We start from the raw sequence: 13,032 nt of genomic DNA on the forward strand, positions 1-13,032 counted from the left end.
GAGGAAGGCTGTGAAGGTTTTATTGCTCCATGTTCTCAGGCCAGGTAACCCAACTGGTGTTGAGGAAGCCTTCCTTCATTTTTCAGTTATGTTATTTCATTCATACATTAAAGAAACATTTACCTGAGAACCTACTATATGCCAAGAGTTCTAGCCACTGAATGTATACTAATGAACAAGTTGGGCATAGTTCCTGTCCTGCTGGCACTTACAAGCCGCAATTATACATTAGAAATTACTAATACAGTTTTTAAAGTTCATATATTAAACACAAAAATAAATGCATAACTATAAATTATAAACACCATGGTTTCACGAGATTGAGTTACTAAAAGTAAAGAGATAAAGAGGAAAGTGGAGAGACAGGTGGAAAAGTGGAACTAATTCTAGGAGATCAGTCACCTGCTTCATTTACTAGTCTTGCCAGGCCTCCTTTCTTGTCAGTGCTCCTTTTACATTGACAAGCACAACTTCCCCACCACTGATGGCCAATACCAGACTCTCATTCTATTCAGGGACTCTGAAGCACAACCTGAAAATGGGAAATGATATGCCAATTTCCTCAACTATCAACAGCAACAAAATTCAACTTTCTAATAAAGCCTATATTACAGTGGTTAAGAATTCAGGTTCTAGGGTCAGACAGCTGGGTTCGAATCCCTGCTCCACCACTTAATCTTATGAAAATTATATAAACAACTCAACTTCTGTTTCCTCTTTAGGTAAATGAAAAAGTCATCAACTGTTCCTCGGGGCTACCGTGAGGACAAATGGCAAGGGCGCGAGGGTGCAGGGCACTGTGGCAGTACCTCACTACCGTGACTGATCCATCGTATCAGCCCATGAGTGGTCCCTTCACAGTGGTCTCTACATCACAACGCGCCTACTGGAAACAAAACCTACACATATGGGATGCACTATAGGTTTTTCCTTTCTTCTTTACTATGTTTTTGGCTAGTTCTTGTCATTGCATCCAGCTTCTTAGTCATTATCCCATTTTCAGCAAGAATTTAAATAAAAACAAGAGGTCACAGAACTGGAAGCAAGCTCATCCACTATCTTTGGAATCACAGGCATAAAAATAGACTGAAATGAAAGTAGACAAAAAAAGAGAAGGCGGTGAAGCTTCTCAATATAGTGTCTCTGATTGACCATTTTTTAGAGATCCAAACTGCCACCCAGGGTGAAAATGGGAGTACATCAAGAGGATGTTACACCAAGGCCTCAGTTATAAATAATCATCATATTCACAGGCTGAGCATATCTCACAAGCCAAATGAAGTCTGAAAGAACTCAGCGTTCTTAACAGTCTGATAGCATAGACATCATCAATGCCATCAATGAACAATGAATAGCTTCTTCCTAAAAAAATAAATGAAACTTCAAGAGAAATAATTTTAATTACATTGCTTAGAGAAATATCTAACATTTACAGAACACAGCAAAAACTGCCAACATGCTTCCAGTTATGGGGTCTCATTGGATTCCCTCTACAGATAAGGAAACAAAAGATCTGAGAATTTAAGATACTTGTCATGATGCCACACAGTAAAGTAGAAATTCAAACCCAAATCATCTAAGGCAGGAATTCTTTCCCTGCAGATGCCTAGTAAGCTCTGCTTCAGTGAACGGCACCATTAAAAAGAACTATACAGTTTGACTAAATAAGTATGACTTAGCCTAAATGAATATACATCTTTAAGAGGGGAAGAACACACCATGCTCCCTGTTGAACAGGATAACACTGCCCCCCTGTGTTCACTGCTTTTCCCCACCCTTGTAAACTTGGGAAGAGCCAAAGTGATCCTTATTTCTTGGAAGCAAAATCATCAGAATTCTTCATTCTTCAGCAAAAAAAAAAAAAAAAAAAAAAAAAAAAAAAAAAAAAAAAAAAAGACATATGTAAATCTTAGTATTCTTACTTGGATTATTAAGTTATTTGTACTTTATCAATTTCATGGCTATGATTTTTTCAACTAGAATAAGTGTGTTTAAAAGTGATGCAAAAATATCAAATAATAAATGAAAAGATAACAATTCAGCCAAGGAAGAAACCAGTCCATGAGGACTTAAATGTGGCCCATGTGACCCCAAAGTGCAGTCCATGTGAGACTTTAACAAATCACTTTTGCCCAATTAGTCAGTATCGCAGACCAGCAGCAGATGACAGCTCACAGCTGCTGCTGCATTCCAGGTGGTATCAGCATCATCTTCCTAGGCAACACTGGCACAGAATATATGTTGTACAAAGTACATCTGCAATAACACATGCTGAAAAAATTAATGGATCAAACCGCTCTGCATCTGAAGCTGAGTGAAATGACTTATTCTGAGCAATTCAAATTCAATTACACTAAAATTACAATCTGATATTGAAGGATTATGGACAAAAAGAAAACAAATTATGGGGCTCCCATTTTGCATCTTATTAGCTTTTGAGTTCTAACCAATACACATAAACCCAACTTGTATCATCATAACTTTCAAACAACTAGTCTTGCAATCTACTTACTGATGAATTTCTTGGCACATGAGAAATAAGGCAGTCCAAGATACGTTACATTTTATTTTATTTACTTCATTTTATTTTACTTTATTATATATTTTTTTCACATCAGACAGGTATTGTGCTGATGTTATAAGGTTTAGAGGTTTAGAGGGAGGCATATCTCACACAGACATGTATAAATTCAATCATCATGCTTATGGACCATAAAAGGGATCTGATACGTTGTATTTTAAAAAGCAAGATACAATGGGCACCAGTTCCAGTCCTGGCTGCTACACTTCTGATCCAGCTCCCTGCTAATGTGCCTGGGAAAGCAGTGGAAGATGTGCCCAACTGGGAGACCTGGAAGAAGCTCCTGGCTTCTGGCTTCAGCCAGGCCCAGCCAAGGATGGTGCAGCTATTTGAGGAGTGAACCAGTAATGGACAATCTGTGTGTGTGTGTGTGTGTGTGTGTGTGTGTCTACCTCTGTGACTCTGACTCTCAAGTAAATAAATAATATTTTTTAAAAATAATAAAATAGGGGCTGGCACAGCAGGTAAAATGGCCGCCTGCAAGGCCAGCATCTCATATCAGTGCCAGTTTAAGTCCAAGCTGTTCTACTTCCAATCCTGCTCTCTGCTAATGCATCTAGGAAAGCAGCAGAAGACAGCCCAAGTTTCTGGGCCCCTGTCACCTATATGGGAGACATGGAAGAGGCTCCTGGCTCCTGGCTCTGGCCTGGCCCAGCCCCAGCTGCTGCGGCCATTTGGGGAGTGAATCAGCGGATGGAAGACCACTCTGTCTCTTCCTCTCTCTCTCTCTCTCTCTATCTCTTTATCTCTCTCTGTAACTCTGCCTTTCAAATAAATAAATATTTTTAAAAATAAAAAAGCAACAGAGTTATAAATATATATTTATGTTTAATATACATATACTTCAACTTGCTTTTTAACAATTAATATCTCTTGGACTGCCATACATTTTTCATATGATCAGAAAACTAAAATTTAGTACATTCAATCAACCCTAAATACAGACACACACACATACACCTGTGTATAATACTAAGTACTAAATATTTTCACATATATTTAGTATATGTACTAAATGCATTTTAAAAGGTCTAAACAGATACACAACACATTGCTAATAGAAGTTATCTGCCAGGATTGTTGATGAATGAGGTTTCTGACTTATTATTTTTTATTTATTTAATTATTATATAAAGGAACAGATGTTGTGTATTTCATACATAGTTTTTTTGTTTTGTTTTGTTTTTGACAGGCAGAGTGGACAGTGAGAGAGAGAGAGAGAGAGAAAGGTCTTCCTTTACCGTTGGTTCACCCACCAATGGCCGCCGCGGCTGGCACATCGCGCTGATCCAAAGCCAGCCAGGCGCCTCCCCCGGTCTCCCATGCAGGTGCAGGGCCCAAGGATTTGGGCCAACCTCTACTGCACTCCTGGGCCACAGCAGAAAGCTGGACTGGAAGAGGAGCAACTGGGACAGAATCTGGCGCCCCGACCAGGACTAGAACCCGGTGTGCCGGCGCTGCAGGCGGAGGATTAGCCTATTGAGCCGCAGCACCAGCCTCATATATACAGTTTTAAGAACATAATAATACTTCCCACCTTCCCTTCTTCTTATTTTCCTTTTAATTTTTGTGATAACATGCTTTCAGTTTACTATATAATCACAAGCCTAGTCTTCCAATAAAGAATTCAACAAGTAGAAAGTGCACTGATCCTCAGGAATACAGACATGGGCTTCTCACGTCAATTTCACTCATATACATTATTATTTTGTGTATTCTATATATTAGCTACCACTTAACTTTCTATTCTATAAGCTTTTGTGTTAAAATTTTTACAGTGAGACTATTTACATATTGGCTAACTTTTTACAAATTCATGCAAATTTAAGTAAGACAAAAATCGGCATGTATCTACTTTACTAGCATATAAAAACAGAACTCATTGGTCAGTGGTTATATGTTTGAACATAAAATTGGGTCAAATAGAAAAAAATTTATGGAAAAAACTCAATGTCCTATTTTTAGCCTGTCACTTGTAGGCTGAAAAGCAGTTAGAGAACACTTTCTTTGTTCTATATATCAAAGAAAATATGACATATCCAAGAGCATCTCTCTCTAGACTCAGAAAGAGTAGGATTTATGTCTGTTTCCATGGGATCCCTTTGCCAAAGAACCAAGAAGCATAAATAACTACAGATACCTGGGCACACTGCACTTCATTGGAGTCTGACTGGCCCCAGTAAGATCCACAGCCTGCAGGGCTACACCCTCACAAAAGCTTCATCTCCCTTCTCCCATGCTCTCTTAAGAAAAAGAAAAGCTCACACAAAAATAAAATATCAGGACAGCATAATAAAACAGATGAAATATATGTAGGTATTGAGCATAACTGAGTAAACACTTCAGTCAAAATATCAGCAATATATAAGGAAGTGCAACGCTTATATCCAGGCATCATTCCACAAGTAATCAAAGGACACTGGCCATCACCTTGAACAGAACAAAGAAAGAAAGCATAATACAGGAAAATGAAAATTTTGAAGAAGTAAATTTTAACCTGAGTGTGAGAGCCCATAAAGTATGGTAAAAAAATTTAAAGCATTATTATACATTTGGTAAACATAATGATTCCAAATGATAATATCCAGCATTAGCAGGGATGTAAGGAATGAACTGGGATGTGGGGAAGGGTACAATATCCACTGGTGGTACAGCAGCATTTTTCTCTAGTTGACAAGATACAGTTCAATCAAGTAATTTCAGTCTTTGTAAATATACTAACAGAAAAAATGGTATTCATAAAAATGTGAAAGAACAAATCTAAATGTTCAGTAACAAGAATATTAACAACACTATGGGAAAATATATAGCTATAGAAAATGACAAGTAAACTACAAGTGTAGAATAAGAAAACTAAGAACCAAAACAATACATACACAATGTGCATGGCCCTGTAAAAACATATAAATAAACTAATGAAATTATTTAAAACCATCAAAAATAATGATGCCAACCTATGCTTTTAGAAATGACAATACGGAAGGCAGGCATTTAGCCTAGCAGGTAAGGTGCTCATATGCCACATTGATTCCTGGCTCCACCCCTGCTGGCAGGCAGAAGTGATGGCTGATGTAATTGGGTATCTGCTATGCATCTAGAAGACATGGACTGAGTTCCAAGCTCCTAGCTCTAGGCCTGGCCTAGCCCCAGCCACTGCTGGCATTTAGGGAGGGAATCAGTAAATGAGAGTTCTCTGTCTGCCTCTCTCTCTCTGTCTACTTCTCAAAGAAATACAAAAAACTTAAATTTTTAAAAAAGGAAATGATAATATAATAGAAAAACTAATAACAGAAGAAAATATGTGAGACAGTATAAAATAATTCATATGTGTGTATATGATTTTATCCACAGAGAAGTATCAAAAAACATGTTCACCAAAATGTAAACAAAAGTTCTTTCAGGATTATGTGATTTAGGGATGCTTTTTACAAGAAGGAAAAGCCATGAAGCTATCTGCGTTTTCATAAAGGAAAAAAATTAGAAAAGTTTAAAAATAAAGACCAGAAGAGCATTTTGAGTTTTTGGCCTCTCTCTCTCACACACATACACACACACACACTCAACTACTTAAAAAAAAAATGAAAAATGGAATTAAGAGATAATGCACATTTTCCCAAAATTTTGTATTGCCCTCACAAAACTACATAGATGACTCTAAAATCAGAGAGCCATACTGAGAGACTATGTATTTATGAGAATTGGCAGACTCTATCCTCTTCTCAAAGGCTTATATTTTATGTCACTCAAGACATACCACATGGGCCAGTGTTGTGTTGTAGTTGGTTAAGCCATAGCTTGCAACACCAGCATCCCATATTGGAGTGCTGGTTACAGTCCTGGCTACTTGGCTTCTAATCCAGCTCCCTGATAACGTGCCTGGGAAGGAAGCAGAACATGGTCCAAGTCCTTGGGCCCCTGCACCCATGTGGGAGACCAAGAAGAAGCTCCTAGCTCTGTCTTTGGCCTGGTCAAGCCCTGGGATTTTGTGGCCTGTTGGGAAGTAAACCAGAAGATGGAAGAGTCTCTCTCTCTCCTCCCCTCCCCCTCTTGCTTTACCTTTCAAATAAATAAATCTTGAAAAAAGAAAAAAAGACATACCATAAAGCAAAGGCACCACAGAACAGTCTGCCCTAGAGTCCCATGATTCTATCAGAGGGGCCAGTCATCTACGCACAACTACTCAACCCTGTCATTGCACCATGAAAGTATCTACAAACAATTCTTAAATAAATGAGTGGGCCATGTTCCAATAAAACTTTATTTATGCTTGGTGAAATTTTCACGTCACTAGTCTATTCTTTTAAAAAAAATTTGCAATCATTTAAAAATGCAGAAACCAAAAATAGCTTGTCAGTTCCCAGAAAGTTAAACAGAATTAGCCATATGACCCAGCAATTCTACCCTGAGGTTCATACTCAAGAAAACTAAAAATAAATACATAATTTATGTGTGAATGTTCATACCAGTATTGTTCACAACTTCCAAAAAGAACAACCCAAGCATCTAGTGGCTGATGAACAGATAAGCAAAATTTGGTATATCCATAAAAAACAGTATTATTCAGGCATAGGAAGAAATTAAGACCTGATACATGGCTGAAGCTTGAAAACATGCAAAGTGTTAAGTTGCCAGACATAAAAGGCTACAGGCTTTCATGATATGAAATGTCTACAGTAAGCAAATCAAGAGAAAAAGAAGGCAGATCAGTGGCAGCCAAGGACTTGAGGGAGAAATGGAATAGGAATGTGGCTGCAAATGAGTACATGGTTTCTTTCTGAGGGTATGAATATCTATGTATTTAGATAGTGGTGATGCTTGCAACAACCTTGTGAATATACTAAAAACAACTGAATTGCACATATGAAAATTGTAATTGTATGGTATAAGAATTCTATTGCAATAAAATGTAAAAGCTATTATTAGTTCACAGGCCAATCAAAAGCAGATGGCAGGTGCACATGCACACAAACATGCACACACATACACATCTGACTTACTACAACACAAAGGCCAAAATTTGAAACATGAAGTAGGACTGAAAAAAATCACTTTATGCTACTCACAGTTAGCTATATAAAAAAAAACAAAAAGTCAAAGAATCTGTTTATATTATGCTCACTGCCACCAAACTCCATAAAGTTATTCTTCTGAAAATGAACAAAATTCAATAGATTGCCAGGCAAAGTGAATCTTACATAAATTTACAAACATATAAAGTTTTATGTATTTAAAAACATAAATTTTAAATGCACAATCCCCATTTATTCATGCCAAAATCCTTTCAAAACTAAATTAAGCCAATGTAAATTTTTAAAATTTTAAAATTTGAGAGGCAGAGACAGAGAGAACCCATCTATTTTCTCCTCATAAGCCCACCACAGTTCCAGGTGAGCAGCTGAAGCCAGGAACTCAATCCACGTCTACCACATGGGTAGCAGGAACCCAGTCACTTGCTCCTGTTAGCAGGAAGGTGGATTCAGGAGCCGGAGCCAAGTATTGAACCCAGGTACTCCAATATGAGACACAAGTGCTTTAACTAACAGCATCTTAACTACAGGCTCAATGCCTGTCCCTAAGGCAATTTAGAAGTGCATTTACTGTCACATTACCTGGAGGCACTAGTTGAATTAATTCAAACCTGGTTAGGAAGCCTGAAAAGAAAAAATGATATTTTAATATTTCAGAAAATTGCCAGGTTTTAATTAATTGATGAGTTTAAAACTATCATAACATTCCATTTACATCAATAACATTAATAATAACAATAACCCAAAATAATACCAACAACTACTAAGACTTAATAAACTGAAAGAATGGAGTGAGAGTAACAGAGCTAGTCCCGGTTGGGGCACCGGATTCTGTCCCGGTTGCCCCTCTTCCAGGCCAGCTCTCTGCTGTGGCCAGGGAGTGCAGTGGAGGATGGCCCAGGTGCTTGGGCCCTGCACCCCATGGGAGACCAGGAAAAGCACCTGGCTCCTGGCTCCTGCCATCGGATCAGCGCGGTGCGCCGGCCGCAGCGCGCCGGCCATGGCGGCCATTGGAGGGTGAACCAACGGCAAAGGAAGACCTTTATCTCTGTCTCTCTCTCACTGTCCACTCTGCCTGTCAAAAAAAAAAAAAAAATAGCATTTTACCTCCTGCAAAGTATTGACAAAAATGATTCAATATTTGTGTCTTAAAAGTACATGCATAAACTGTTGAAATCTTTACTTAATGTATGCTAAACTGATCTTCTGTAAAAAAAAAAAAAGAAAGAAAAAGAAGAAGAAATTATCAATTCCCAACTTGACTCTCACTGGGATTAAACATGACAATAGGTCTGATCTGATTTCATCATCATTTAAAAAATCATCTATTATTTTTCACTTTATATTTCTGTGTAGCAGCAAACTGTTGAAATCTTTACTTAATGTATGCTAAACTGATCTTCTGTATATAAAGAGAATCGAAAATGAATCTTGATGTGATTGGAAGGGGAGGGGGAGAGGGAGCGGGAAAGGGGAGGGTTGCGGGTGGGAGGGATGTTATGGGGGGGAAGCCATTGTAATCCATAAGCCGTACTTCGGAAATTTATATTCATTAAATAAAAGTTAAAAAAAAAAAAGTACATGCATAAAGCACTAAAATAATAATAAACTTTTCATTTTAAAAATTCAAAATCTAGGGGGCAGTGCTGTGGTGTAGCAGGTAAAGCCACCTCTTGCAATGCTGGCATCCCACATGGGTACTGGTTCAAGTCCCAGATGCTCCATTTATGATCCAGCTCCCTGTTAATGTGCCTAGGAAAGCAGTGGAAGATGGCTCAAGAGTGTGGGCCTAATAGGGGAGACCCAGAAGAAGCTCCTGGCTCCTGGCCTATCTCTGGCCATTACATTTGAGGAGTGAACCAATAGATGGAAGATCTCTCTATCTCTCTCTCTCTCTCTGCCTCTCTCTCTCTGTAACTCTCCCTTTCAAATAAATAAATAAATCTTTTTTTAAAAAAATCTAAATCTAATTGTTAGCCATTAACACATAAAAGTTAATCTTGCTTAAAACAATGTACTTTGTGATCACAAATTAGACATGGAACATAACTTTTTCAATATTTTTTAAGTTTGAAATACATTAGAAATTGATAAGGACAAAAATAAGATTTAAATTTTAAAGTTGAGCCGGCGCCGTGGCTCAATAGGCTAATCCTCCACCTTGCGGCGCCGGCACACCGGGTTCTAGTCCCGGTTGGGGCGCCGGATTCTGTCCCGGTTGCCCCTCTTCCAGGCCAGCTCTCTGCTATGGCCAGGGAGTGCAGTGGAGGATGGCCCAGGTGCTTGGGCCCTGCACCCCATGGGAGACCAGGAAAAGCACCTGGCTCCTGGCTCCTGCCAGGATCAGCGCGGTGCGCCGGCTGCAGCGGCGGCCATTGGAGGGTGAACCAGCGGCAAAGGAAGACCTTTCTCTCTCTGTCTCTCTCTCTCACTGTCCACTCTGCCTGTCAAAAAAAAAAAAAAAAAAAAAAAAAAAAAAAATTTTAAAGTTAACTTAAAATAAATGATATAATAAAATCAATAAAAACTCAAAAATATTAGAAATAGAGAATAAAATTCTCACTTTTGTAGGCTTATGAAAAATATATGAAAGCATGAAGACAAAACTTTAAATGCCAAGAAACTTAAAAACTAAGGCAATCTGAAGTTTTAGGCTTTCAAAATAAGAGGGATAAATATATATTTGCCAACCATCACCCCAATGGTAACATTTCTTCTTTTTTTTTTAATTTTATTTAATGAACAAAAATTTCCAAAGTACAGCTATGGTTTACAATAGCTTCCCCCCCCCATAACTTCCCTCCCACCCACAACACTCCCCTCTCCCACTCCCTCTCCCCTTCCATTCACATCAAGATTAATTTTCAATTATCTTTATATACAGAAGATCAAGTTAGCATATATTAAGTAAAGATTTCAACAGTTTTCACCCACACAGAAACACAAAGTGTAAAATACTATTTGAGTACTAGTTATAGCATTAATTAAACACCTAAGAGTAATTGTGTATTAATTACAGAGTTCAACCAATAGTTTTAAGTAGAACATAAAAAATACTAAAAGGGTAAAGTACTAAGTTCTCTTTTTGTTTGTTTGTTATATAGTTTTTTTTTATTTAATAAATGTGAATTTACAAAGTGCAACTTGTGTATTGTTGTGGCTTCCCCCCCCACAACCTCCCTCCCTCCCACGGCCCTCCCCTCTCCCACTCCCTCTCCCATCCTGCCCTTCATCGAGTTTCATTTTCAATTACCTTCATATACTGAAGATCAACTTAGTATACACTAAGCAGGGATTTCAACAGGCTGTACTCACACAACCGCACAAGGTATAGGGTATTGTTCGACTAGTAGTGTTGTTTTTTAAGTTTCATAGTAGAACACATTAAGGACAGAGATCCTATGTGGGGAGCATGTACCCAGTGACTCTGTTGTTGATTTAACAATTGGCACTCTTATTTATGATGTCAGCAATCACCCGAGACTCTTGCTATGAGATGTCTAGGCTATGGAAGCCCCTTGAGTTCACCAACTCTGAACTTGTTTAGTCAAGGCCGTATCACAGTGGAGGTTCCTTCCTCTCTTCAGAGAAAGGCACCTCTCTCCTTGATGGCCTGTTCCTTCTGCTGGGGTCTTGTTCACCAGGATCTTTCATTTAGATTGTTTTTTGCCACCGTGTCATGGCTTTCCATGCCTGTGAGACTCTCATGGACCTTTTAGTCAGATCCGAATGTCCCAAGGGTTGATTCTGAGGCAGGAGTGCTGCCATTCTGAGTCTGCTGAGTGTCCTGTTTTCCCCACAGGATAATTCTCTCCCTTTTAATTCTATCCTTCATTATTTGCTTACACTGGTCTTATTTGTGAAATCTCATCTACACATACCCTTTTTGATCGGTTGTGTATTTATACTTATCACTTTACCAAGTGCGTTGGCATTGGTATTTTTTCTTTAACATGGCTATTTATATGTTTTTATTTTTATTTATTTGAGTGGCAGAGAGACAGACAGGCAGAAATTTCCATCTGCTGGTTCATTCCCCCAAATGCCTGCAATACCCAGCCAGGACTGGGCCAAGCCAAAGCCAGGAATTCCATCTGTCCCAAGTGGTGTTAACCACTGTACCAAACAGCTGCCCCCTTCCCCTATGGTAACAACAAGCACTTAATTAATTCTCATGACAACCCTATGAGTCCAGTATAACAGCAATCCTAATCTGTATGAATAAGGAAATTAAATCTCAAAGAGCAAAGTACAGTAATGTGGGCAAAGTCACATGGGACACTAACGACAGGGCTTGAACCCAAGTAGTCTGCTCCCAGAGCCTGGGCTCTTACATTTCATTGAAAAATCTCACAAAGCAAATTAATTTCAATGCTTTATAAAATAGCTACAGCTTTTAATTACCTGCTAGAATAGCATAACATATTTTAAGCTTATTTCAAATATCAAGGACAGAGTAAATCACTACTCAGTGACCTACAAAACTGTTCTCAAGCTCTTATAATGCTCAGCCTACCCAGGGTTACTATGTGGGAACTGACAGGGAAATTCTAATTCCTGAACACTCATTTGAAATGCTGATTTTTCTCTAGGGGATTTAAAAAGGCTTGGAGAATCAGCACTCCTATCAACATGATCCGTATCAGAAAGATGTTTCAATTTCCTATCTAGTATTCAGGTGGAAATGTAAATACAGTAGATCAATCTGGGAATTACATCAACTTCTTAAAAGCTTAAATTCCAAAGGCACCATTTTGTTAGCAGTGTCTTAAACCCTACTGCCTTGATATCTTCCTGAGACATATAAGTTTAGTGCTCAAAGAAATACATTTGACCTGTTAACTGAGAAAACAGCTCTAAAAAAGGGTAAGACCTTTGGAGGTTGTTCCTTTTAAGATTCCTCTTTCAGGGCTGGCACTGTGGCATAGTGGATAAAGCCACCCCCTGCAGTGCCAGCATCCCATATGGGTGCCAGTTCAAGTCCCAGCTGTGCCACTTCTGATCCAGCTCTCTGCTATGGCCTGGAAAAGCACTTGAAGATGGCCCAAGTCCTTGGGCCCCTGCACCCTCGTGGGAGACCTAGAGGAAACTCCTGGCTCCTGGCTTCGGATAGGGGCAGCTCCAGCCGTTGCGGCCAACTGGGGAGTGAACCTCTCTCTCTCTCTCTCTCTCTCTCTCTCTCTCTCTCTCTCTCTCTCTGCCTCTCCTTTTTTCTCTGTGTAACTCTGACTTTCAAATAAATAAATAAATCTTAAAAAAAAAAAAAAAGATTCCTCTTTCTTAGTCTACCTGCCCTGTGTTGCTCTGGGTTGTCTCAAGGACTTTTCTGGTTTGTTTCTTGGTTTTTGGTTTTGTTTTTTATATTTTATTTATTTATTTGAGAGGCAGAGTTATAGACAGTGAGGGAGATACAGAGATAAAGAT

The 13,032-nt window shown here is 38.7% G+C and overlaps 1 protein-coding gene and 1 non-coding gene across 35 annotated transcripts in view; both read right to left on the bottom strand.

The window, feature by feature from the left end:
• The window catches only part of SPATA6L (spermatogenesis associated 6 like), a 110,018-nt gene that overhangs the window by 72,073 nt on the left and 24,913 nt on the right, over positions 1 to 13,032 (bottom strand). For 28 of the 34 annotated variants that reach the window (XR_016210185.1, XR_016237394.1, XR_016210187.1 and 25 more), the window contains one exon: positions 8,191 to 8,232. The exons of the other annotated variants lie outside the window; for them this stretch is intronic. Coding sequence is in view for 23 of the 28 variants with exons in the window: in XM_089337376.1 (XP_089193502.1) it covers positions 8,191 to 8,232 (42 nt within the window). In the remaining 5 variants the exon portion in view is untranslated. The remainder of the gene's footprint in view (positions 1 to 8,190; positions 8,233 to 13,032) is intronic. 34 annotated transcript variants of the gene reach the window in all.
• On the bottom strand, positions 2,613 to 2,723 carry LOC127485314 (small nucleolar RNA U13). The gene has a single exon (XR_007912418.3). It is a non-coding gene; the product is annotated as a small nucleolar RNA U13 (small nucleolar RNA).

The sequence above is a fragment of the Oryctolagus cuniculus genome, chromosome 1, assembly GCF_051225735.1.
Source record: "Oryctolagus cuniculus isolate XC-2025 breed Fujian yellow rabbit chromosome 1, ASM5122573v1, whole genome shotgun sequence".
Lineage (NCBI taxonomy): Eukaryota > Metazoa > Chordata > Mammalia > Lagomorpha > Leporidae > Oryctolagus > Oryctolagus cuniculus.